General features: G+C 38.5%; 2 protein-coding genes across 23 annotated transcripts in view; both read left to right on the forward strand.

Annotated features, from left to right (window-relative positions):
* Nucleotides 1–289: 289 nt before the first annotated feature.
* On the forward strand, nt 290–17,750 carry TNFRSF17 (TNF receptor superfamily member 17). Of its 10 annotated transcripts, none has more exons than XM_074841343.1 (6): nt 290–596; nt 5,316–5,533; nt 6,582–6,672; nt 11,569–15,969; nt 16,297–16,425; nt 17,186–17,750. In XM_074841343.1, the coding sequence occupies exons 4-6, from the start codon at nt 15,855–15,857 to the stop codon at nt 17,440–17,442; spliced, it is 501 nt and encodes a 166-aa protein (XP_074697444.1). In that variant the 5' UTR covers nt 290–596; nt 5,316–5,533; nt 6,582–6,672; nt 11,569–15,854; the 3' UTR covers nt 17,443–17,750. The 10 variants fall into 10 exon arrangements, with proteins under 10 accessions (XP_074697444.1, XP_074697451.1, XP_074697442.1 ...); XM_074841350.1 differs by having other exon boundaries at nt 15,761–15,969; XM_074841348.1 differs by lacking the exons at nt 290–596; nt 5,316–5,533 and adding an exon at nt 3,754–3,937 and having other exon boundaries at nt 11,569–11,635; nt 15,835–15,969.
* Nucleotides 17,751–19,769: 2,019 nt separating this feature from the next.
* Nucleotides 19,770–27,969, forward strand: part of SNX29 (sorting nexin 29) — a 147,157-nt gene continuing 138,957 nt past the window's right edge. For all 13 annotated transcript variants that reach the window (XR_012625312.1, XR_012625313.1, XR_012625314.1 and 10 more), the window contains exons 1-3: nt 19,770–20,345; nt 25,592–25,656; nt 26,527–26,579. Coding sequence is in view for 10 of the 13 variants with exons in the window: in XM_074841333.1 (XP_074697434.1) it covers nt 19,901–20,345; nt 25,592–25,656; nt 26,527–26,579 (563 nt within the window). In the remaining 3 variants the exon portion in view is untranslated. The remainder of the gene's footprint in view (nt 20,346–25,591; nt 25,657–26,526; nt 26,580–27,969) is intronic.

The raw sequence follows: 27,969 nt of genomic DNA on the forward strand, positions 1-27,969 counted from the left end.
GCAAGACGCGGGAACTATGATGCCCATCATGCCTTGCGCTCGCGCCTCTTGGCCCGCCTCCCCGGTAGAGCTGGGAAATGTAGTTGTCTGCGTTTTCTGCGTATTAGGAAACTACAATTCCTGTCAGCCTTTGCGCTCGCTTGTCGTTTCTGCTGTCTCCGCCTCCAGTTTCGGGGGGGAGACGGGACATGTAGTTGGCGCGCACGCCTCAGGCGGGACACGAACTACCCGTCCCGGCAGGCCAGGCGCCAGCCTTCCCTCGGGCGACGCTTGTGTCTCGCCCCGCGGGTCTCTGGGAGGTGCAGTTCGCAGAGGCTGCGAGGGGGCAGCAGCGCCGGATGGCTGCTCCCCGTTCCCTCATCCCGCCGCGGGGTCGTTTCAGACGGGGACGGGCAGCAGCCGTGTGGGACGCTGCCTCGCCGGGGGAGATGAGCCTGTCCCGGGCGCTCCCAGGCGTCGCCTGCACCTGTCGCCGCCCTAGCGCCGGCCCGTCCCGCGGGGGTGCGCGGCGGGGGGTGAGGAGAGAGCGGGCCGGGGCGGGGGTGTCACCTCTCTGGATTTCCCGCCTCCCTTAAGGACTCGGCGTCAGGAGTCAGGTGAAGACATGCTCGGTTTAGCTTTTGTCTATGCAAAATTGCACCTACCTAGTCCTAGAAAGTGTAGGTGCAGAGTGACAAAAAGGGGTGGCACCTGCGCTGGGTCAGTAAACCTCCCAAATGGAGATTTGTGAGCACACGTGCTCTCACGTGAGTTGAGAGTGAACGTTTCTGTGCGTGTCCAGCGGTAAGTTGACAGAATGTGTTAAAAAGTTCCAATTTTGGCAATTCTACAGCACACTTTGACTTGGTTATTATAATTAAAAAAAGTCCAGTTAAGCCAAATTCAGTAGGACTTGTCAAGTACTGAGGCCCTTGACTGGTAAGACTATTAGAAGTTATTAGAAAAAAAACCCAGCCACAACCCCAAAAGACATCGCTTGAAGTCAAGTATATTTGGAGGAGATGGGGAAGAACAGAGGGGAAATGAGTAGATTTTGGTTAGCATGTTGCACATGGCTGTGGCAGCATTTAATCTTAGAAGGTTCAGCATAAGTGTTTATAACTAGACGAAGCGGGTGCTTGGGAGAAGGGAGTTTCATGGAGTGTTCACATGAGAGGAGTGAGTCATCTGCAGCATTATTTATATTAAAACACTGTAGGGCAGGTTATGGAGTTGTTTTGAAAGCAGATGGGCTTAGAACTAAAATGTAAAGATCTCAATTCAGTACAAAATCTGGTGCAGTTTTGGTTGGAGAACTACACAAACTCTCCTAAAGTGGCATTTATGTAACATAATACTGACACAAGAACCAGATGGTTTCTGGCTGCACACCAACAGCAACATGTACACCCTTGACAAGCAAAAAATTCTACCTGGCAGGTAATGCACTTGTGTTAATGGAAAAATGTGTTTCCAACTGATCATATTCAGGCAAAACACTAGTGTACAGGGCAGCACTTAAAGTAGAAAAAAATCCCTATCAACACCACAGATAATTCATTTTGAAAGAAAAAGAAATGTAATTCACAATGAAAGACTATACACCTTTGCTGAGTGGAAGTCTTTCCTTCAAGCACCAAGAGGTTACCCTCACCAGAGCCTAAAGAATGAGTTTTAAAGACTTTGTGAAAGCCACTCTCATTATTCTCTGGTGCAGAATTCCTTTTCAGTTTTCAGATACGCATTTCCAGGGTCTCTATTGTTCAAAGTTGAGTATAATTAAAGATTCTCACCTGTGTTACTGTTGTAATATTTAGAATTTTGTTAAACTACGAGTGAATTTCTCAGCTGTGTGTGGCAATCATGTTTTTGTTAAAAAAAAAAGTCACATGCAGTTCCACTGAGGGCTGGGATAGAAGCAGGAATAGGATATGATCCTTTTTTATCAGGGGAATGGAGGAAGCAGTTAGAAGTAAAGCTACAGGACTAAGAAATAAGTTTCCGTAGTATCATAAAGAACACCTCAATATAGCACTCTCAACTTACTAAAGGTTTGTTTGGGTTTGGTTTGTTTTGCTTTTGTTTTTAAATACTAACCTTTGCTTGCTAGGTGACATTTATTAACCAGTAGGTATCTGATACATTTCATTTAGTACCGAAACAAGGTAACGCCATTTGGAACAAAGGGGCTCATGGGTTTACTACTGTTGAAAAATAAAAATCCAATGGAATCTAAGCTTCATGAATTCTGCTGACAGAGTGGCTTGTTATTGTACACTTTTTACCATCCTTATGAGCATTTAATAGCTCAGGTTTATAATGACTGCAATGCTGTATTGCAAGCTTGTTTTTTTGTTGGAGCCTTGACACAGCCTGCAAGTCAGGAGAGGCTTAAGTGGAGGCAGGTACTATATTTTCAAGGCAATTAAGAATTACTTTAAGATTACCAGCACACAGAACATGTGGACAGCAATTCTTACATACACTTTGACATTCCTTAAAAAGGCTCTTGAAGGTTTTTTGAAATGGAGCTTCATTCTGCCAGCTCCTAAATTACTGAGTTGTGATAATTTTTTTTTTTTTTTGTGGGGTGTGGGGACTGAGGTCAAATATGTGTTCGATCAGAGGTATGGAAGTGTGTATTACTACTGATTTCGGGGGAAAAGAATTGTGTTATCCAACATTCCTTCCTTTCTTGGCAGGTACTTATTCCCTAGGTACTTGCTAGGATATAAACAATTAGTCCACAGAATTGCAGAAGATGCCAGATGTCCTTCAGAGTGTACAAACCTGTTTTGCAGGCTGTGTCACACATAGGAATTGTGTAAACTCAAATAATAAATTTTTAACAGGGCTAGTAGTTTGTTTTTCCACTTAGAAACAGCTGGTACTCAAAAAAAAATCTAAGTGGAATCATGATAATTTTACTGGCAAAATATCTGTATATGTACATGGTCATGTTCTCTTGAAATTTTAAAGCATTATAAAAGGTTTTCTTGTTTAAATCTCTTTTGCATCAAAATGTTTAGCTCTTCATTTAATAAATACTAAAAAGCTTTTCTTACTGAGAACCACGCATATAAATCCATCATCACATCATGCCTGACTTAAATTATCAAAGCACTGCTTAGAAAAGAGGAGGCTGGACCACCTCAGGGTTAACATGTGGGGACTGGGGTGCAGAGAAACCATCTCCTCCAAAGTTGCAGTTCTACCTGTCCTTGTGCTGCCTTCTAGCTCTTGTTAGACCCTTCGCTGAATCAGTCTATCTCATTAAATTTAGCTACAGAAAAATCCACTTTCTTTTCCTCCTGGATTACTGAGATGAATCAACTCTTAAGAGGTGTTTGACAAATGCCAGATCTGGTATAAAGTAAGAATGGGGAACAGGACTTTTTTTTTAGTGAGAGCAAGCTATTCACATATTAAACCATCTCAAGGTAGCTTCACCACTAGTTTGCAGCCAATGATAAGCCAATCCTATAGCAGTGAAATGAAGGTCTTCATTCATATGATATTAGGAATAGTACTGTACTTTAGTAGTAACTTTCATCCAAGGTTCTCACAAGCACTTTACACCCTAGCAGATATATATGAAATACCAATATTTTAATTATGTGAACTGAAGCAGAAAAGAAAGATATATATCACTAGAAGGCTTCAAACAGGTTAACAGCTTCAAGCAGTTAACAGCTTGCCACCAACAGGTGAGCTTATTAAACTCCATAAAATAGCAGCAGTCTAAGGAGGAAGGGGAGTGGTTTTAGGGTGCTGGGTTATGAGTGAATTGACTCAGTTTACCTTGAGATCAGATAAGTTGCTGAGCTGCTGCAAAATGGGAAAGAAAGCATTTGGCTGAGATTGGGAGGAGCAGGAAAGGAGTAAGACTTCTCTTTCTGGTGTGGCAGCAAGCTGAAATTCAAGTGACGCGCTTTGAGCCATGCCCTGAAATTTAAAGGTATTCAAATATGTATATTAGTTATGCACTTAAATGAGTAGCCTGATATTTAGAATTGCTTTGAAGTCAGAATGAGCCTTTAAAAACAAAGCCAAAACAACAAGTTATTTACCTAGGAGGAAGAAAAGACAAGAGTTACAAGGTAAATTATTAAAAGTATAGGAAACTGCTCAGCTATGAAAGTGCCATTCCAGAAGCATATCTCTATTGGAGGCTTATGTGAAGGAACAATCTTAAAAGACATTCTAGAAATTAAGTTAACATTACTTAGAAGAAGCAGATGGAGTTAAATATGTGTAGAAAGTTTTTGTGGAAAACATGCATTAAGGCTGTGCCTAAGTACAAGTGATATACCTCTCTTGAAGGAAGGTTGTATAAGAATTTTTCTAAATACCTTTCATAATATTAATGAGGCCTGACACAGAACTGAAAATGCTGAGCTAGATTAAGTTTGATTAGGTGCCAGGAGATTATAAATTAATATTCTTAAGATCTGGCAAATTGATTTTCCAGGTAGTCTGTGGAGATGTAGCTGAGAACTAGAGAACAAAAACCACACTATGTTTCAGCACAATGGCTTTTTCAAGAGCCAAGTCTATCCTAAGCTTTGCTGGTGTTCCTGAAAGCGTGAATTATAAAGAGGCACAAGACCATGTATAATCCATGTATATTTGCACAAGATCATGTATAATCCAAACTAATATATCTTGACCTGGAAACACCTTTTCACTTATTTGTCCGAACCCTGCTATTTAACAAAGGCTGTTTCTGACCTGTTACTCTCCCTCTGCTGGACACTCACATAATTGCTGTATTTGTTTTGTCTTGCATGAATGTATTTTAAGCTATTTCATTGGAAGAGATTCAAACAAAAGACTTCTTTGGTCTTCCAAACGTAGCACCACAGCATAAACTCTCTTCCACAGTCCAGTTGTAGAATTACTCCAAGCTTGCACAGGGATTTCCTCAAAGGAATTTAGCAACTTAACTCTTACACATTTCACTGTAGGTTGGTGATGAGTGCTTCTGAGCTGGATTCTTCTTTTTGAGGTCTCCAGTCTAGAGTTAAAGCCTTTCTTTTGGAGCAGTTAAAGCACATACTGCAGGCTTCAAAAAAGACATAAATTTAATTGTTTTTACTTTAGATAGTACAACAAATACATGTATCTATACACTAAGATACCAGTTTCACACATTCTCTGTGTCCATCTCCTTACCTCTCAATTACTTCATATGTTTAGCTTATTATTTTCTAAGGTAGTCATGTGTCTCTCACTTTTGTGTGTATACACAACCTTTCTTTCTCTTGCTTGTATATCTCTAGAAATAAAGACTGAAAGGTCGTCTTTTTTACCAGTGCCATCTGTTTTTTTTTCAGGTGACTTTAATTGGAGGCTCAGAGTTCTCAGCTGTGTGATCTGTTGCTTAGTTGGCCTGTTCAGATTTGAAAAATCTGTAGATTGGGTGCTAGCTAGTTCTTTGATTCCTCTCCTTGAATGCACAGTCATTGCAGTTTACTCCTTAGATAGAATTTCTTCTGCGCTTTTGGTACCATGAGCCTCCAGACTGATAAACAGTAGGGTGAGGGTGGTTTAGGTAAGTAGTTTTGCTATCAAAACTGTTTGTTATGTGTGGGTTCTTTTGCTATCAAAGCTCAAAATAAACAAAGATGGGGGTTTAGGTGTGCCCACTGTGAAGAATCTATACATAGTTTATAAACCTTATGACAGTTGAAAATGTTGTAAATAGCAGGATTGCTTAATGTGGAAGGAATGTGCTGAGCAAAGAACACGGATCCGAGGAAGGGAAGAATGAGATCACTTTAATGATGTATACAATGACTGAGGTATGACTGGAAAAGTTAGAGACGGGGGGAATCTATTTTGGAGAAAGGCAGAGACTGTGTGGTTTTAGAGATCTGAAAGCCAGGTGTAGGACTGGTGGGAGGAGACATCATGTCAGTTAAGATACTGAAGCAGCTGAAAATAAATCCTGTTAAGTACAATCCAGACCTCTGTTCAACTGTTCTTATGCTTTCATCTTGATTAGCAACATTTTGATTAAAAAATTAACCTTCTGCTTTGTTAGAGTATATTTGTTTTCACCTATAAATCTGTTAGATGTGTTAGTAAATATTACAAGCCTAAGATACATAGATTCTCTGCGAGTGATAAATGGAAACAGAGGATATTTTTGCTCCTTGTGACTTGAGACAAATCTGAGAATGTCAGGGGCTGGAATGCTGAGTTGACTGAGCAACAATGATAACTTTTAAGTGCCAAATCCTCAGGAGATGTTCTTTCACTGCCTGAAAGCTAATATTGTTCTAGCAGGAGACAAGAAACAGAGAGAATATGCAATTCTGGAGACCATCAAATTTTCAGTCTTGTAGCTTGATACAGAGGTAAAGACACACAGAAAATATGGCTCGCATTTAAAGTGGGGCTCACAGTCTGACATACAGGCACAAGGCGAGTCCCCACTATCGAACAGAATTCAGCTGTACCTCATATAATTTTATGTGTTAATAAAGAATGTTTTTGTGAGGTAATGAAAATGTTGAACTTAGCACTGAAAATATCAATACAGGGTGTTAATGCAGGATATGTAACATGCTGTTTATTTACACCCTTACTTACTGCAGTGACTCCTTGACATGGAGAAGCTTAGAGTTGCCATGTCCACTGTTGGGTTCCATAACATCTCCGGGCCAGATCTCCTGCCTTATACATGTGGTAAGATTTTTATAACACTTATGTTTCATGTGGAAAGTTTTAGATGCTGTCTGTCTGTCTCCAGGGAGCTCGGAATAGAAAACTAGTTCCATGTGGGATTTTCATGTGTTTTCTTTTTCCCTTCTTAATTCTCCAGAATTCCAGTTGAGGGAGCATTTTGTCCGTTAGAGATCCCTTAAGATTTTAGTTTCAGTAATGACTAAAGCGAAATGGCATTATTGTTATGAAGAAAGAATAACAGTGTCACGGGATTTTTAAAGCTCTTCTATAGCTAGTTAACATGTTATCAACGTTGCAGAAAATAATTACTTCATTATGAAATTGTGAGAATGACATAGTGAGCTTGTTTCTAAATAGCATTAATTCTCCAGAATTATTCTATGCTAGTATTTTTATTCCAGAGAAAGCAATTTTCATGGGGAATTATTCTGGAATAGGGATGGCTAAATCAATTACAATTTCCCTCCTGTCTTGAGAGAGAGCACATATTGGCAGTGTGATGCTGTATATGGGAGTTTGAAATAAAGTAATTGTGTGTTACCTAAACTTGTCCACAAACACTGAATGGCTAGAGAATTTGGTTAAAATTATCAGAAGAAAAGTTCTTGTTAGACTTCAGTATATGCCAAGCACTTCATGTCATTCATAGGTGTTCACGCGCATTTATTTTTGTTGTAACTCCATTACTCCTGTTGGCATTATACCACTGATAAGTTTTAGTTTGTTTTGTCCATCCGCAGAGTCACTAAAATAGTAGTATGTGGGAGATTATTTTTCCAACACAAAATGTAAGTGCTTACATTAAGAAATGAAGAAAAAAAAATTTACATTCTGTAAAAATTATTGCACCAACATAAAAGTGTCACTGGCATTCTAACAAGTATTAGCTTAATCCAAACTTGCTTGCACAATTATTGTTTTATGCATTGTCCTTAGTAGTTACATAATGATGTTGGCACATGTGGAACGTCAGACAAATGAAAAGGTATCTTCTCTCCCCAGAAGGTTCATAGTCTATTAATACTGGTTTTCTGCACTATGCACTTAATCTTTTACATAACTTGGTTCCTAGCTAAGTAAACTTTGAACATAGGAAGGGATACAGAACTTCTCTGAGATTTGGTTGACTGTGTTCATACTATTTGTTATTTTAATTACTATTTTTAAGGAACATTTTTCTCTTCAGTTGTAGCAACAGCAATATCACTCTTTTCAAAGCAGCAGTCTAATTAAAATGTGCTGAACCAAACAGGCAAAATCCACATTGTTCTTGATTTTGCACTGTGCTCAAATGACATTAAACAATATTGTGTCTAAAAAGAGCATTGTTCTGTGCAGCTTGTAAAAGTTAATGAACATGATCAATCCTTTAATAACCCCTTCCTTTTGTTCATTAGCAGTGTGTACCCCATTCCTAGAACACTTTATCTCCTCCCAGCCATACAGTTAAAGCATACGCTTAACAAAATATGGATTTCTGAAAATAACTGTTTCAGTTTTAATGCTTTTTTAGGCGATAACTGTCTGTAACACTGCTGTTCCTTGAAGTGCAGTAACTTTTAGGAAGAAAAAGTGGTGGTTTTTTTGTATGTACATTGATCTCGCAGATTCTTAGGATTGTTGTGATGAGGTGATTGATAAGAGACTTTTTTCTTTGGATTTTTTCTGTAAATAGCTTTATAGAATTGGAGAGGACTCAGACCAAGCCTGTACTGTAAGACTTGTCAGTGTAGGTCAGTTGCCTTAGTGAATGGAAAAAAAAATTACATGTGCTACCCAGAAGAGCTGTGCCAGCACAAATGACCAATGTAGAAGCAACTATACAGCCAGAAGAATTCCTTTGTCAGCCTAGCTAATGTTGTTTGTGGAGGGAATGTAATAGTCCTAGCAGAAAACCCTCTTTCTCTTGGTAAGTGCTATGTAATTATGCCAGCAGAATTTCTGAAGTACAGTCAGGCAAAAAAGCTGGCACAAGCATGAACAGAGAAACCCCAAAGCAGTGTCAGAACAAAGCTTTGTTGTTGAAGTTATGTGTGGTAAACAGACCTTAAGCTACTGTTCTGTGAGAGATGAATTTCAGTCTTTATGTTTAATTATTGATATAATAGTATAACTTTCTTTGGTTTTCTGTTCAGAGTTTTCATTTTATTATTTCAGTGTTGAAACTCACAATAGCTTTTTTCCAATTAAGTAGTGAAAGATAAAATTCTCCTTACCTTTTTCAGGTGACTAATTTCTGTCACATAAGTAATACCAATTTAACACATGATAAAGTTGGGCACTGACAAGGATTTCTGGAAGTCTTAGGCTTCTCCGAATGTTTAAGGAAACCAACAATCAAATTTGGTTTCATGGCAGAAAATGCTCTGGCTGGATGCTCCATGCATAGTATGCTCGTATTCTGTCGAAGTGGCATGTAACTCTAGATCATCTTGCTCATGTGATAGAAGGTTGTACATCTAGAGTGTGTGTGTGTACAGCTTCAAGATACTACCTCCTGGTCTGTGCTGTGCTGTTACTTACCTGTACTCCCTTCACCAGTAAAAATTATTTGATTTCTTGAAATTCTGTTCAGTAGTTTGATACCCTAGTAGAATTGACAGTATGTTAAAATTATTCTTCTAAAGAACAAATGCTTCCAGATGTAGGTTTGAAGTTCAGAGAGTAGTTGTCAGTGGTTGATAATCATTCGGAGAGCAAAGAAGTATATTTCATACTGGTCTTTATAAATTGTCCCTGGGTGTCACTCTTGAGTCAGATTGAAACACTTTAGGAGAAAATCTGAGAATTTTTTTTCTTTTTCTGTTGTTTCTGCAGTTGACACTTTTCTTCTTAAACTTATTTCCCATTACTCTCCGTAATAATGTCAACTTCAGCAAGTCATCTTAACTTGTCTGAATTATATTATTCTTAGAGGATATCTTGGGGAGTTTTTGAACTAAAGTTACAGTAACGTAACTGAAGAAATACCTCCCTGGCAACACTTTGTGGATTTACAGTTAAATGACCGATTATTATATTCAATAAATCCTTTCTTATTTTGCACAATTCTACTAATTTCCATCATCCTTTTGGAGCAAAATCAAGTGACAAGGAGAAAGCATTTATTAGTATCAACATGTAACTCTACGTGGAAAGCCAATGCAAGCCCTGTAAATCCTGTAACTGAAAAGAAGCTGAAATGTAACTTCACTGGTAAATAAGCCATATTTTTATTATTCTCTGAAGGTAAATATCACTGTAGGAGAACCATCAGTATCCAGTCACCTTAGACATTTTTTTTGGTGTGTGTGTGTGCAGTCTACATAAAATATTCTGCTGCTTACAGGATTTAATATGTATTATACAAGGCAGTGGATAAATTATTAACAGGACTACAGTTTCTAAGTAACAATATCCTTACCTTAATGTCACTTAATGAATTTATTCTTAATGCTTCTGTTTTTTGTTTCATTGCTTGTCTGAATCCAATATTTTACTTTACAAACAGCTTCTGAATTCAGGTATTACATCTCATTAAAGCCACTTGGAATAGTACACTTCTCCCAACAAAGTGCTTAAAGGTTTGGTTTTTAAAATATTAACTTCCTCCTATCAAAATTACTCAAAAATTAAGGTTGCACAAGAATCTTGTTAAGATAGAAAATGTCTTCCCTACTCCTGTAGCACATCATTTCCCCAGATCTGTTGTATTGCAAGTGCCATCACCCATCTACGTAATAACTATCAAATACATTTTCTGCGCACTGCACCAAATAATCCTCTGTTGAATGAGTTAGCTTTTTCTGGCACAGTTTGACACTTGTTTTTGACAGTGAACAACACAGTGTTTTACTGAATTGAAAAGCAGTTATGTTGGATTAATTTCTGCTTTGAGAATAAATATTTCTAGGCATGGGCAGATAAGAAATGGTCCCCCAAAATGTAATTTCAAAATGCTCTACAGATACTTGTCTTCAGAAGTTCTGAGGAATCTCATGTAGTCAGTGAAAACAGCAGGTGAACCACAGGACGTAGATTTTGAAAAAATATTTGTTTTAGATGTGTAACAAGGTCTATCACTGGGAATTATTGCTTATCAAGATCTTCCAATTATATGCTTGCTTTCAGACCATTGAGAAGTAGGACTTTGGAATGTTAAGATGTGCAGAAAACAGAGGCAACAGACCATGACAACTGTAATTCCTCATAGTTTTTCTACCATTTGTTGCCTCCGTTTTGACATTACATACATCAGTAAAACTATATATAGCTAAGGAGAAGAGACTGTGACTTGTATGGTGGTTGTTTCTATGAATGACACATTAGAGACCCTTTAGACCATTGCTCCCCAGTTTCCTATGTATGAAAAATGTACTGTATTGCTTAATAATCAAGGATTTGTGTTTTGGGGCATAGCTATCCAAAAAATTCATTTATCTCTAAGGGCTGTAGGCTTTGGGAAATAGTAGTCCAACTGTAGGAGGAAAATTATTACTATAAGAAGCAGCAGTATTCTCCAGAGCTCTGATGAAATGAGCTGTATTTAGCCTTTTACTTGAGGGGAAGTTTCCTGTAGTTTGGCTGGAAAGATGAGACTTCTTTGTATTTACTTCTGTGTCGTATGATAACTGTGTTTGAACTCTAACTAACCACATAGGAAAACTGTTTCTGGCCAACTGGTTTTAGAGAATGTAAGCATATCTGCCACAATATCTTATGATCCCAAATCACAATATCAAATAATTAGACACAAATTAATTTCTGCTGTACTTAGTTTGACAGGACCTTTTAAATTAAGATATTGGCACATTAGTTTGCCAAATTTGTACTTCCATGGTGGACTTAGTTTCACATCCCCACAAGGTAATCAGCTGTCCATCTTTTTTTCTATTCTGTTTCTGGCCTTTATTCCAGGCCTGAGGGAGTAAAACTCTATGAACCAACTGGATTAACAAATTAAAGCTGCTTGCCACGTGGTCAGGTAAGCTCTAGAGCCCTTCCTTGTGCTTCAGAATACTGTAGAGTGAAGAGCAGGACTATCCTTTTCACTAAACCCGACGTTTAATCAGCTTAGCTGTATATAATCTAACCACATCTTTGGTGACCTACAGACCAGTCTTACTAATTACACATGAATCATCTTTGTGCCAAAATAGTCTGATTTCGGATATATCTCATTACATTTGAGTGACAAAATATTTTAGGAATCACAATATTAACACTTCTGCATATTATACAGCAGATGTATTAAAGCACAGTGACAGCATGCTGTTTTGGAGAGAGAGGTATTTTGCATACACAAGAAAAGCCATTGCCAATAAGTAAAAACAGATGCACTTCTTCTGGACTAGGAAAATAGAGGAAAGAATTTAATAGCAAAAAGTAAAGTGGAGACTCTGATAGTACTACCTACAGTAGGGGTTACATCCTCCTTCAGCCAATACCTTTTGAAGCTACCTTGTAAGTATCTGTGTGCATTTTTGTTTGAGGCCTGTTTTCAAAAAAACACTAAAGGAATCACATGCATTGGCTTCTGGAGTGCTAAACGTTGTTTTTTGCTCTTTGGTCAGTGGTATAGAATGTTGGGTGCATATGGGAGAAGTCACAGACACCTCTCGGTAGAATCTCTCTTCCATTAAAAAAAATTTTGAAGAAGACCTGAAGTGGCGCATGAAGGTGTTCTATTTAACAAAGCCTACTGCTAGCAAGCATTTCAAAGTTTCTTTCTTTATGGTAACAACACTGAACTTTAAGGAGTTTATCAGTTGTCATTGTTCAAGCTTTATATTATCTGTGTGGCCTACTTGGGATTTCTACATGCTGTGTAACAACAGTATTTTGCTATCTCCCAGCAAAAATACTCGCCACTGCCAATCTGAACTTTCTCTTCTTTCTGAAGCTGTGAAATACCAAAATGCTATAAACCCACCTATTTAGCAAAACTACTTTGTTGAAGAAAGCTAGTGTTCAAAATAAATAGACCTACGCAATTTAGTCACAAGTCAAAATAAAAAAAAAACCCAAACCAGTGTCATTACTGTACATAAAAAAAAAATGAGGCAAGAAAACTGTAATAAAAGCAGCTGAAACAGAGACAGTCCTTCCCCACACCCCTAGTACAACTGGGAAAAAAAAGTGTGAAACTGATTAAGGAACAGGTTCATTTATCTGTTATAGTGCACATGTGATTACTCTAGACTACTAAAATAATGTCAGAAACATTCAGCAGCTGTGATACAGTTTGAGAGTTTTGGAATTTGAGCTGTTGATTTCATAAAGAATTCTACTACAGTAAAGACTGTACCTATCCTGCAGGTGTATAGTGTTGGAATCAGTTGCAGAAAATAATTACAGAATTAGTCAGCTGTTTCCTTTCTAAAATAATATGGGGTCTTAGAACAAGTCATAGATATGAAAATATTCAATTTAAGTAAAATTAGAGAGCATTTAATTGAAGTCAGTGGAATTATACTGATAAAAGATTAAAGCATTGGACCCAGCTTGTCTGTTCTGAAATTCACTTATCGTACCTGTGGATACCACGAAGATACTTTCACAAATATCTGACGCCTTCTGATCACATGTGATTGTCCTTGCCATGACTGAAAAGGTTAAACAGCATCTTAAAAGCAAAAACTCAAATCACTCTATGCATGAGCTACCACATGGTGCTTCATCAGAAATAGGAATGATATTCTAGTGATAACTTAAGTTTCTTCCTGTAGAGTGTGAATGTATGAAGCAAGTCAGAATGAGCTTTATGACTTCAGCGCCGGCACTGACGTCCTGGTGAAATTTTTGGCATCACCCACAGTCTATATCCATGTTTTCTTTCATCACACCTAAATCAGATTTTGTCAATTCCTGTTTGTCCACTAATCTTGAATAGGGAGAAAAGCTTGTGATAGAAAGCTTCCAGCTGTGCACCTGGCCTAGAGAAACAAGTGCAGAAGCCACCATAAGCAGTTCCATCTGCTAGAGACCAACAGACAGATTGCTTTGTTAGACTATTCCACTGAAAACAGTTTGTGTATTCCCACATGGTGCATTTCGTGGCAAAATAAGTCTCATATATAGTAATGTGATATGAAATTACAAGTCCTTATACAATATTTTTCTTTACTCTTTCTGTAGTCAAAAAGGCAATTAATTATGTCGAGCAGAAATTTAACTATAAATAAGCCTGTAATTCTATCTGTGGCAGTGATACTGGATAGAGGCACTTATAGCAACTTGCTAGATATTACTGGTTAACTTTGTATTTAAAATAAATTTCATTAGCTTAAAAAGTCAAGATACAAGTAAGATGTGTAAATTATTTTCATTATGGCAGTCTGTTATTGAAGCTTTTTTTTTCCTGGGAGAAGACCAAATGTATTTTCAGAAATGATACACTCACTGCATATACACAGACAAATCTAAGCGTGCTCAGTGTGCCCCATCACCTGGCTGGGAAGGAGGTGTACACTCTACCACAAGAACGAAACCTATGGCCCACCTATTTTTCCATGCTGGGTACTCCAGTTTTAGTACAGTAACAGTTCTGCATTATGGAAAAATAAGGGGAAAAAATGCAGATAATGTTTGGAATCAAAACTGAAAAATATTCATATAAGTCGTCTTTCACAATTCGAATGTAAACTGATTAAATTTCACATATAACTGTGGTTATAAGCAAAAAATCAGCTAAAACCCCCCAAATGAACCAAGCAAAAAAGCTGACCAAAACGTAATAGACTAGATAAATGAGGATAATTTGGAATTGAGGAGCAATATCCCAGTGACTGAATCTCTAGATTTTGTCTTTCCATTACAACTGAAGGTCCTAGATGTATTTTGTAGAACACAATTGTGAAGTAATTGTTGAACTTGTCCTTTAACAGTATCTCATCTAAAATCAGAAAGTCATTCATTTACAAAAAGTAATTCTTTAATCATCTATGTGTTCTAAATATTATTGTTCATCCAGGTGTCCTGATTTCAGCTGGGATAGAGCTAATTGTTTTTTTTCCTTCCTTCTTAGTAGCTAGAATAGTGTTGTGGTTTGGATTCAGTATGCGATTTGATATGAGAAGAATGTTGGTAACGTACTGATGTTTTTAGTTGTTGCTAAGAAATCAAGGACTTGTCAACTTCTCATGTCCTGCTAGTGCACAGGTACACCAGAAGCTTCGAGGGAGAACAGCCAAAGCAACGGACCCAAAGTGGCCAATGGACTGTTCCATATCATCTAACGTCATGCTCAGTATATAGATAAGGTTTGACTGGGAAGCTCCACTCAGGTTTTCAGGATGGTGGTTTCAGGATTCTCTCTTCTCTGGGATCACTAGCCTGGAACGGGCTGGCCATTGGTCAGCGGGTAATGAGCAATCACGTTGTGCATTACCCATTTGTATTTTCTATTATTATTATTGTTGTTATTTTAATTTTATTTTGTTTCAACTATTAAATTGTTTTTATCATAACCTATGAGTCTCCTTACCCTTACCCCTTCAACTTCCTCCCCCAGTCCCTGGGAGTGGGGGAGGGTGAGCAAGCGTCTGCGTGGTGTTTGGCTGCCAGCCGGGTTTAAACCACGACACCGGGGAAACGGGCACGAAGGAAGTGTCTGAAGTTGCAGAATGAGTCAGGGGCAAACCTAGAAACTGAATTTGTTGTATCTTCTTACTGCTGTGCCTCCTGCCTCTATTTTTTTCATCATATGCTCCTTGGACTCGGACAAAAAGAACAAAAATTAGGCATTGCATGGTCTGCATATTACAGGAAAACATAATTACTGTGGCCCATCACCATGAAAAAACCCACAAAATTGTAAAACCAAGAACAATTACTATGAACTCCTGTTTGGAGATCTTGCTTTTCTACAGTTTGTAATGTTTAGCACCTGTTCAAGAAATGGCTTCCATAAATAACCATTTTCTGTTTCAGACAAAATTTACATTGAAAATTATCTTGGTGCAGCTGTTCAGTTTTTCTACAATTGTGAATTGCCAAAAAAGGAACAGTGATTCCTTGGGGGCCTCAGAGTTAAATCCTTTTTATTTAACATGATACTACGTAGTGGTACTGTGATCGAAGTCTAACTATTATTGCTATCTGTTCTTAGATTTGCTAAACCTGAGAACTGAAAAGCCCTTTGTAGATGATCCTCACTCTTTCACAATTTCTGTGGCTTTCCAGTTCCGTAATTACTGACCCTGATGGCACACTGCCCCCAAAATGAATACTTTGATAATTTGCTGCTGTCTTGTAAGCCTTGTCATCTTCGATGTTCTAGTACACCGCCACCTTCATGTGAAAACTACTGTGATAAGAGTAAGTAAAGTTTCTGCAATACTTTGTGACTATGCTGGGCATTTTCATGTTGTACTTTAAATGGAATTGTAAACATAAAAACTTAAAATCTAAAACCTGGAAAGAGTTTCTCAGAATAATATATAGGCTCAAAAATATTAAGACGTATCAGTGTGTCCTATATGAGTATTTGTGTTAAGCAGAGTAAATTTTTAAAGCTCTCAACCTTTACTTGAGCTGTCACTCAATAGAAATATAAGTTGCTCCTTTGATATAGAAGTTTTATGTGTTTACTGCTCATTGGTTATTGTTTACAATTAATTTAATGCATCTCTTATATTTCATAAGGTACTGATTCAAGTGGAGTTCTTTGGATTTGTTTGGGCTTAGGAGTAATTTTAATGCTCACTCTGTTCACCCTAATGGTCTTTAAATGGAAGCACCTAAAGCAACTAAAAGAAAAACTGAAAAATACAGGTGAATAAATAAGATTCTTTATCAAATAAGTTTAATTGTTGTACGTTTTAGCTACTTACCATATGTAAATTTTGCATATAATTTATATTCCAGATTCTGATAACTGTCTTTGTTTTATATTCCTCAAATAGTCTGAATGAAGTTATTAAAGTTATCAGGGAATAAAATATCTAGATGATAACTTGTAAAAGCAGCAATCTCTCTTTGTTGGTTCTGGATCATGTCAGGATTGTTTTGTTGCATATTCATACCTGGCTTACTTGTTGGTGTTTGAGAAAACATTTATGACCCTCAATAGCAAAAGATCTTTATAAGGGTTTCATCCTCTTCTCATTGAATGCAAAAGGAATTCTACCCAGGTACATGATACACATCCAATACTAGCTTTCCATCTTATAAGTCATTAAATAATTTTACTTAATATTGTGGTCTGTGAGAAGCATATGTGATATATTTTGGTTAGGTGAAAAAATTAAGTTATTTTTCATTTTACAAATACCAATATTTGTGGACTGTTCAGCCAGTAAATAATAGCAGATTAGAAAATACGTGTTAGATTACTTAAATGCTTATCCTGAAGTATAAGGGGTATATTGTCATAGAACAAAAGGTTATCATATATAACTACATCTTAAAACTTTCACTGTATCTTAAAACTTTCTCTAAGGTTAGGGACATAGTTGGAACGTAATGAAATTTGGATCTTTAATAGTCTGGTATAGCATGATGTCTGTATTAAATTAACTTTGTATATTTACAGACTCTTCTGTGGAGCTGAATAATATTCTCAAGGCTAATACTGAAAGCAGTGTGAATACAGAAGAAATTAGATACTCACTTCAAAGTGAAACATTAATGTATTCAGTGGAAGAATGCACTTGCAGTGACTGTGGCTTGGTAAAACCTCAGACTGGCTGTGAAACTTCATTTCCATTACCAGCTACAGAAGAAGGAGCTACAGTTCTAGTTACCACAAAATCTTTTGATTATTGCAACTATATTCTGGGTGCTGGGTGACTATTGTTACTGCATAATAACAGTTATTCCAGTATAGCTATTAATCTTAATACTTGCAGTCAGTGGAGAAGGCTAGTACATCATCCTTATAGATCTGCCATTGAGCTTTTGTTAATACTGGCATATTATTCCTGATTCTAGTATCAATTTGGTCAAGTATTTCTACATTATTCTCAGGTACCAGATTAGTTATTGGAATTTTTAATTTCTGAAAGTCCCTACATAGGATGGCTTTTTCCACCTTTAGAGATTGTATCTACTTCTGCTGGATATATACAAACCCATCAATAAACCAGTTTGCAAATACATATTTCATGTTAAACTCAGATCTTGTGCCAAAAATTGCTTGATGGTACACAACGAATGTTCCAAGAGGTAGAAATGAAGACCCACAATGCATTCCCAGTATTGTAAAGAATAATGTCAAATAGCTCCTATGATGCTTGAAATAGGAATGTTCTTATGATAACAGAATCATGGAATGGTTTGGGTTAGAAGGGACCTTAAAGATCATTTAGATCCCACCCCCCTGCCATGGGCAGGGACACCTTCCACTAGCCCAGGTTGCTCAAAGCCCTGTCGAACCTGGCCTTGAACACTGCCAGGGAGGGGGCAGCCACAGCTTCTCTGGGCAACCTGTGCCAGTGTCTCACCACCCTCACAGGGAAGAATTTCTTCCTTATGTCTAATTGCAATTTACCCTCTTTCAGTTTAAAACCGTTAGCCCTGGTCCTATCCCTACACTTCCTGATCAAAAGTCCCTCCCCATCTTTCCTGTAGCCCCCTTTAAGTACTGGGAGGCTGCTCTAAGGTCTCCCCAGAGCCTTCTCTTCTCCAGGCTGAACAACCCCGACTCTCTCAGCCTGTCTTCACAGGGGAGGTGCTTCAGTCTACTGATCATCTTTGTGGCCTCCTCTGGGCCAGCTCGAGCAGGTTCATGTCCTTATGTTGGGGGCTCCAGAGCTGGACACAGCACTGTAGGTGGGGTCTCACGAGAGAGGAGCAGAGGGGGATAATCCCCTCCCTCGCCCTGCTGGCCACACTTCTCTTGATGCAGCCCAGGACACGGTTGGCTTTCTGGGCTGTGAGCACACATTGCTGGCTCACAGTCAGTTTTCCGTCCACTAATACCCCCAAGTCCTTCTCCTTGGGACTGCTCTCAATCCACTCCTCGCCCAGCCTGTGTTTGTGCTTGGGATTGCCCTGACCCATGGGCAGGACCTTGCACTTGGCCTTGTTGAACTCCATGAGGTTTGCACAGGCCACCTCTCCAGCCTGTCCAGGTCCCTCTGGACGGCACATCCCTTCAGTGTGTCGGCCGCACCACACAGCTTGGTGTCGCTGGTGAACTTGCTGAGGGTGCCTTGATCCCACTGTCCGTGTCACTGACAAAGATGTTAAACAGCACCGGTCCCAACCCTGACCCCTGAGGAATGGCACTTGTCACTGCTCTCCTCTTGGACATTGAGCTGTTGACCATAAATGTCTGGGTGCAACCATCCAGCCAATTCCTTTCCCAACAAGTGGTCCATCCATCAAATCCATGTCTCTCCAATTTAGAGACAAGGATGTTGTGCAGGACAGCGTCACATGCTTTGCACAAGTCCAGGTAGATGATGGCAGTTGCTTTTCTCTTATGCACCAAGTTTTGAAGAGTATGGAGCTCTGATAGTATCTCCAGGTCACACTAAGGGAGGTTCTGGTGCCGTAAAGCACCATACCTGCCATCCCAATGTTATTTCCTGATGGTGCAGACTTTCCTTTAAGTGCCAAGAGTTTTTCAGACTGAATTCTATAAAGATTTCTTTCTATTTTACTAATTTTTTTACTTGCCCTTGTTATATGTACAAGGACTGCTGATTAAATATAGTCATGCAATGCTACTGTATGGCCTAAAATTAGGGATGTACTTCTGCCACCTTGCCTCACAAGCATTAATGTTATGTTCGTAGTATTAGGCCAGTTTAATTCCTGGAAAACTGCAAAAACAACAACAATCTTTTTATTTGTAGATAATTTTCTATTTCAGGTTTGTGAATGAATGATGAATTAAAATGTTTTAAGACTAGTAAATTATTGCACAAAATCTATAAACGATCACCATTACAGCATCTTCAGGAGGCTGACCACAACGTTTGGGCCAGTTATGAGTTAGCTGTGTAGGTCTGGTCACACATAGCCAAAAACTCTTAAATAGACCTACTGTGGTATGAAATTTACTATTATCATCTAGGAACTCTTTAAAAAAAAAAAAAAAAAAAAGGCTAAGCTCTGTTGCCCGGCACAGCGTGGAGTATGTGGCAAATACACAGCGCTATATTGAGAGTGTGCAACAAACCAGCCAGGTGATGCCTTAAAACGGATCTACAACATTTAAGCAAATTACTTGCCTTTTTGCCTTTTTTTTTTTTTTTTTTTAATCAAAGGTTTCACAATTTCTGTACGTTTTTTTTGAAGCATGAACCTTGTAGGACTTTTAGCTTACACGGCACATGTGACAGCATTTTATTTCCGTTTTTCTCATCTTTTATCTGCCCGGTATTTCTTCGCTTCCCCACAGAATCACGGCACGGGTAGGCCGTCAGGCTTTTCGGTGAGGCGGAGGGGCTGCCCGGGGCTTCCCCGCAGCGGGGCGCTGCTGGACGGAGGCGCGAGCCTGGCAGCTCCGCGCCTTTTTCTCAGGAGCGCGCGCCTGGCAGGAGCCCCTGAGGGGAGGCGGCGCGGGCGCAGGGCAGCTCACCGCCGCCCGCCCGGGCCGCCGCGGGGCCGTGTTTACCTTCCGGGGCGGCGGGGCGGGGTTCCGGGGCGGAGCGTGTGCGCTGGCCGGCCCGGCGCTGGGCTGTGCGGGAGGAGGGACCGGGTCCGGCGGACGGAGGGTGCGAGCCCCGCGGCCACCATGAGTGGTGAGTGGAGGGCTGGAGCGGGGCCCTCTCCGCTGCCGGGGCGCGCTCGGTGGGGTCGCCGAGTCTCTGGGGCGCTGTCGGGGCTGGCGCGGGCAGAGCTTGCCCGGGGGTTCCCCGCCGCTCCGCTGCCTGCTCGGTCAGGCGTGGCCCTGTCCCCCGCGGGCCGAGGCCCCTTTCTCCCTCCTTGCTTCTCCCCGGTGGGGCTGCGGCATGGTGAGGCACAGGAGACTTTGGCCTGTCTGGCCCCGCAGTGCGGGGTAGGGTTCAGCCCTTGCCCGCATCACCACACCCCGCTCCTCGTTTTGGCTCCCAGAGCCCACCAGAAGTGGTGTTTTACCTCGTTTTAAATCCTACAGTCTGCCCTTGAGCGTGGCACTGGCTCACAGGACAAGTGATGCTGGGCTCGGGGATCTCCGTTGCCTCAACTGTGCAAAATCTCAGGAAGTATTCCCGAGAAAATAAATGACCAATAGAAAATAATAATAAAAATGAACTTACTAGCTTGCAGCTGGTGGGAGAGGTGAGAAGCATGGCTAGTGGAAAAAGTTGTCCCTTCCCGTATTTAGGGTGGATTGTTGCTGTTTCTCTAACTGTTCTGATGAGGACATGTTGGTTGTGGATGTGTTCATTTCTGGCCTCTGTGTTACAGTGAAGCTCTTGGGTTGATGTGCTAAATCCTGAGGTTTTTGAGGTGTTTGTGATGGGAAATAATAAAAAGCTTTGCATGAGAATTGGGACCCATAAACTTCAGGACTGGAGGAAGCATTAGGCACTTGAACGGGCCAGCACGGAGAGTTACTTGTTAGGATGGAGGAAGAAATTCTAATAGATTTTTACTGTAGATGTAAAGGACTCAGTATGTCTTAAAACACATTGACAAGGGTTTGTTTGGGTTTTTTTAAGAAGGGAGGTGATTTAGTAAATGCTTTCATGGTTCTGGTTATACAATTTCAGTAATGGAAGTTGCCAACAACACTCTGCACCTGAAAATTAGATCCTGTGCTTTTCTCCCACCCTGATTTAATACATGGTGAGATCTGTTGCCAAAGATACTAAAAATATTGATACTAAAAATCTGTTTTGTTCTCATCTTTGTGGTAAGAAGAAAACCAAAGGTTTTTATGGAAGGAGAGATGAAGAAAAAAAAATTCATGTGAAAAATGCAAGTAACAGTCAAATCTTTCAAGCCATGGAAAAAGAAATTTTCTCAAATGTTTTAGATCTTGACACAGTATAGACAATCCCAGTTCTGAAGATTCAGCGTTTTCATATGGAAAACCTCAGCCTGTCAATGGTGAATTCAGGCTGGGACTAGCCTTGTGCAAATCAGAGCCTAAATCTTCCTAGGAGACTCATCTTTGGGAGCTCTATTTGAATTCTGTGACTCAAAAGGCAAGGTGGCCCTTCTGGTGGCACAAAGCCTCATCATGTAGTTATTTTTAATACCTTTAATCTTTTTTTTAAACAAGAGATACAGGTTTATGAGGAGAGAAAACATTTAATTACTTAGAATAATGCCTAAGGTGACATTAAGGCTAGTAGTTTAGTTGTATAGCTAACCTACGCATGTGTAGCCCTTGCCAAGACCCGTACAACTTTTCCAACAATTTCAATTAGACAGCAAGATAACAAAAAGAACACTAATTTTGCACTTTTCCAAACTTTACTGTTATACAATACTCTATTTTTCTGGAATAATGTAAGTGGAACAGATCAGGACAGAGATGTGTATCAATATCATACTTGCTTCAGATAAAGGGGGTAGGTAATGTTAACATCATCTAATTTAAGTGGCTGTAAAAGCACTGTCTATACTTATTTCCCTGCCCAATTTTAGCCCTTAAAAGTAAAAGGGCTCTTCCTAAAATATAGACAGAAGAACCTCTTTCCCTAATGGCTATAATTATTTCTAAGGTATTGTTTTTAGCTACAGTGTATTTCTAGTGGATGTGAAGGTAGCTTCCTGTTGATTTGAGCATTACTTTAATATTACTAATGCTGCTTGCTAATTACATCCTCATATTTTGTTGGACAGTGTTGCATAGGCTAAGCTTTAAAGGGAAGTAACGCAAGGATACCTGATTTATGTGTGTGTCAAGAATTAGGGGTGTTGTGACAGTTTCAAAAAACATACAAAAATGCGACTAATTCAGCATGAGGCAGTAGAATCAAAATAATGTAGTATGAAGTAGTATTTAAGTTAGGTCTGTGTTTGCTTTATCGTAAACTTGTACCCTCCAAACCTGTACTAGACCAAGCAAAAGGAATTGCAGTCTGAAATTTTGCATACAAGACTTGAAGAGCAACCTGAGATCTATTTTTTTAACCTATATGCTATATGGGGCACTGAAGAGAGCTGTACCTATAAAGAACGGGATGAAAATCCTGTTTTCGTTTACTTGCATAGTCAGTTTTCTTCTGCTGTAGGTGTGTATATTTCTGGCAGGGTATGGAGAGAAGTTTGTTTTAAGAACAGGAAAGCATGACCATGAACAACAAAAAATGACAAGGGTCACAGTGGCAGGTGCAGTACCTGAGCCTATTTTTAACCCTTTTTGATTGAGTAGTTGTTGATGAGAGGAGTCTCTTTAAGTTTCTTAGTTTTTGCAGCCTTATGTTTTCACAATTATTTTTAGACTCATGTATGAACTTCCTCTTTTTATTGCAATAGTCTAAATATAGGCTTTTTTCTGAGTAATGCTGTTTTCATGCATTCTTATGTTTTGTATTTGTGTGTGTGTGACTGCAGTTTTTATCACTATTCTGAATCAGTGGGAGGGTATTTTGGTCAGTTTGTAATACTCTGTTAGGCTTTTAGTCAATTACAGTTGATCACAGTTAATTGGTGCTCTTGTCTGAAAATATGCCTCTTCTTTTTTTTAATGAGTTTAGAAAATGAAGACTGTAAAAGAGCAAAATCTTAAACAGAGTTAGTAAAGATTTATTTGTACCTTCCATCTACTTGAAACAAAACCAGTGCTAAATAGTACTACATTTTCTAGGCTTATTACAAAGAAAAATGTCTTCTGCTTGTAAAAACACAAAACTTTTAGTTTTTAAAAAATGTTAGACTTTGTGAATATTCTTTTTCTTCTACCTGCAAAACTTCTATGTTAAGCACAGCAGTAGAAGAATTCTGAAGACATGCGTTGGGCAGAAACCTCGGCCAGCCCTCAGTATAGACATTATGTGGCCTCGTGGCCCTGTTAATGGTGAAGGTGATCTGAATTGCTTATGGAAATTATTGATTGTAATCATATGTAGTCATAATTGTTATTAGTACAAATTTGCAAGTAAAATAAAGACAAAATACATGTTACAGTGCACTCTGTGTAAATTTAAGGCTGTTTGATATCTCCTGCCTTAGTCTTTTAGAACATCAATTAGCATAGTGATCATCTGCAGGTTTTCTGTATTTATGCATTTTTTTTATATTGTTCACAGTCTGGTATCTAGTTGCAGACTATTTCTGTGTTACCAAATAAATACAAAAATGCCAAAGAGATGTGAATTTAAAAACTAACTGTATTGCATTTGGAAAACAAACTTAACCCACATACTTAGTATTTTCATTTGACAGATGTTTTTCAGGTCACAAAACTATTAATTACACGTATTTGCTCTGAAGTAGTCTCACACTGTTAAATGTTGCATTATGCCTATTCTTGCAGCTATGTGGATATCATAAGGCTGCAGAGGTAATGAGTTTTGAAAAAATCTGCAGGTTCATGTGCTCATGTGTATTCAGTGTTACTGTGCATGAGGAGTTGTAGTAAAAGTTGGGAGTTAATTGTTTTCCTTATTTTACAGTTATGTGATTTATTATAAGGCATTTAGATGCATAGGCATGTGTCTGGTTTTGGCAATGCATGCATGGTAGGAACAGTGAATATAATTTAATAAAATTGTAATCTGTGAAGGAGCACAAAGTGGAGTAGCAGGGTTTATATGAATTTAACCTTATCTTCACAGTGGCATAAATGGCATAGTTGTTTGGAAGTTAAAACCTACATGGTATGGGGTTTGTTTCTACAGTCCTTTACTAGTATTGACCATTGTTTGCATCTTCACCTGAGTTTGCACGCATCGGAGTATTTGACTAACAGAACCAAAATTCATACATCACATGTCTGCACAGTTTGAGTTAGACTTCAAAACTGGAAGTATAACTTTTGAAAATCCACTGTAATCAGCTAAATAAGCATTGTGAAGCTTAGTTACAAGCAGCGACATTTGCACGTTTTTCCTATTATTTTCTTTATCCTGGCATTGTGTATTATAGGCTTACTGTGGGGTTTTAGTTCTAATCCCATATTTAAGATGAAACAAAGGCAGAATAATTTCAGTGCCCTCCTGCTGGTTTAGGAGCAAACTACTTTGAATGTGATTATGAAGACGGGAAATTCTGGGATTGAGACATCGCAGTGTTGGACAGCAAGAGGAAGAGACACACATCTTTGATGTCATCTCTATTTACCAGAGGACTTACTGTGTGGTGTTTGATTTTCAGCATCTGGAGGAACTTGCTCATGCAGAGTTTTGATAATTGGCTTTCAGTCTATGCATATATTAGTTGTATGTTCCTTGAGAGGAAAAGCAGAATAGAATTACTTCCAGAGAGGTCACAGAGGTATTTGAATGATATTTTGAATTTAAGCTCAGAATAAGGAAATTATAGAGGTGATGTAGGTTAATTAAACAATAAATTTTGCACATATTCATGGGAGTTTATAAAGCATATACCAATAAACAAAGTATTATGCTATTTTTTGTTGAAATGATTGAGAAGTTAAAGATTGTCTTGTGTAGTTGCAAGTATAGTAACAAACTAAATTTTATAGGTGTTAATCAGGAAGAGCTGTGCTGGCAGTTAAATTTTAAGGGATTTATTGTAACAATTGTTCTTTGTTCACCTGACTTAAAACTCTTTCTGCAGTAAGGTTGTTGAACAGTAAGAAGATATTCCTGCTGTCTCTTTCTCATTTTCCGTTCTTTTCTTGTGCTATGATGATATACTACCCCGGTAGTTGTCCCAGCATGAACATTATGGGGTTGCAGTGCGAGCTCCATCATACACCTAATCCAACCAATTTATACTGCATAATTTTATTTAGAGAAGATACATTAATAAATGTAATGAAATAATTGGCATGGGAAGAAAGTTTTCAGGGCCCTTGTGTTGGCCCAGATGTATTTTTCTTAACAACCTGTTTATTTTAAAATGTTCTTATTTTGTTGAATTTCAGGTTCACAGAACAATGACACTAAAAGACAGTTTCTTCTAGAGCGTCTACTGGATGCAGTCAAACAGGTAAGAAGTCCAGTGCCTATTTCTACAATATACTTACTCTGAGTTGTCAGTACTGTCAGCAACTGTCTTTGCCCTTTTTTCTCCTCTTTACCAGGCAAAGAAGAACTCTTGTCTTTTACAGCTTACTACTGAGTTTCTGTGTCTGCTAGCAAACACCTCTTATGCAGTATTTGTTTAAAATTCTTGTTCTTGACATGTTAGATTTGTACTATATATTGTTAATATATATAAAATATAGAACATACATTATAAATATAGGTATTTGTAATACTTACATGGCTGAACTAAATTGTAGTGTACTGTGAAGGCTAAATTGGTTAACATTTTACAGTAGCAGCTTGTTTTCTTCACACTAGGGTTTTACTGAATGGTAAAAGTACTGGTAAAAATAGGATTTATTTATGTATGTATGTATCTTGCATTAACATGAATTTCAGAAAGTAGAATTTTATAGACTGGATTCAATTCAGGAGCGCTTGGGAGGCAAAGGAATGCCTCAAAAGTAAGCCATTGATACGTTTTATAAAGAATGAATCTTCTGTAATTGTAGCACTGAACTGAATAGAAGCAGTGTTTGTTTTTGTGGGTGTACATTTAAAACTCAAAAGTAGTAATTTTTACTCAATTTTAAATGTATTGAAGGACCGGCAGGTGTGTTATTCTGGCTAGCAAGAATATATTTGAACTGCAGGAGTAGCCCTTTAGTGGAACATGATGCTGTAAAGCACTTTTTGGTTGCAAGCTGTATATGTCAATGCTTTATTTTGTACTGCTTTCTTTTTTTGTTATGACTTTTGTTTCTTATAGGGAAATATTTCAGAACATTGAGTTTGTAAGTGTAACAAATTTCTTAAAATCTGTTTATCGCAGTGTCAAATACGTTTTGGAGGAAGAAAAGAAATTGCTTCTGACTCCGATAGCAGGTAAAATAGCGTAAGAAACTTTTAATATGCTTAGATTTTTGTGTCATAATGACATAAAACATAAGGCACAAAATACTTGACAATAAAAAAACCCTGTTCCTTTTTTTTATACAAACACTGACATGGGACTCTGATTTTTTCATCTTATTACAAATTTGACAGCTTAACAAAGAGTGTTCTTCTGTATGAAATTACAGGTGTTTAACTGGCTGCAGAGTTCATGACAAAGCATTGAATTCTGAGGTCTGAACATGAGATTGGGAGAATTTGTTTTCCCTAAAACCTCTTTTAAAATGAATGCATATTTATTACCAATACACCTGTGTTTTGTGAAGCTTGACAAGTAAGTGTCAAGTGTGTTTAACACAGTCATTAAGAAAATCTGTGTTCATAGTTTCTTATGATATGTTTTAAACCTGTTTTTTTCTTTTTCTGTACAAGAAGTTGTTCCTTTTTATTTTATTTAAGTAAAAAAAAAAAAGTAATTTAATTCCTGTTAGTTGCATTTGTTGTAGAATATGGCATATTGGTTCCTAGGGGTTTTAAGAAGATGACTCGCAGACAGAAATTGCAGTGTTTTTTGTATCCTATTGAGTCTTTCTCAGAATCTGGCCTATCAAAGAATCTCGGATAACTAAACCACCAGAAATAAATGCATTTTTTTGTTGTCATTTTTCTTATGTCCTTGAAGTTTGACTTTGCCTTTTATGAAGAAGTTAATTATCTGTTGATCATTTATAAGTGATGCATAAAACTCTCTCCAGAGCCCTCCCAATTCAGTCTTTAAGAACATGTGTAAGGGTGTGGTTTCATGACCTCTGGAAAACCAACATGATAATTCATTGCTATTGAAGGGGTGGTAAGGATTCATGCATCTCCTCAAGGTCTCTGACTTCAGTACTACTCCCTTCCATCACCTTTTTAAGCAATGCCTGGTGATCATCCAGTCCCCTCTGAATTAATTTAATAAAAGAAGAAACAGTGCAAAAGGTTAACTTTCTGCCATTTTAGTGAGTTAAATTGGTAAAACATCTGGTGAATGCTAGAGTTGCTGCAAGGAGGGGAAGATCATGCAGCTAGAAAAATGGGAAGTACAGAAGAGGAGGAAAAAACCAACAAGGGATGAGAGTGCAGACCCAATCTCCTTTCAGGAGCAGCTTGTAATGCAGTTTCTGTGCATTACCTGCGTGCATGAAACTCCAGGCTAATGCTCCTGCATGGCAGCTTAAGCATGCCTGACTTTTGGCTACTACTGTCATCCTGTCCTGCCCTTGACTTTCAGCCTACAATGTTTTGGGGAAACAGAGAAATAGTGTTTCATTGAACTAGCATAGTGGAAACATTTTAGTGCAGAGTCTGTTCAGCACAGGGTTTGTTGGATGAAAGCTGA

Source organism: Strix aluco, chromosome 15 (genome assembly GCF_031877795.1).
Source record: "Strix aluco isolate bStrAlu1 chromosome 15, bStrAlu1.hap1, whole genome shotgun sequence".
NCBI classification, from domain to species: Eukaryota; Metazoa; Chordata; class Aves; order Strigiformes; family Strigidae; genus Strix; species Strix aluco.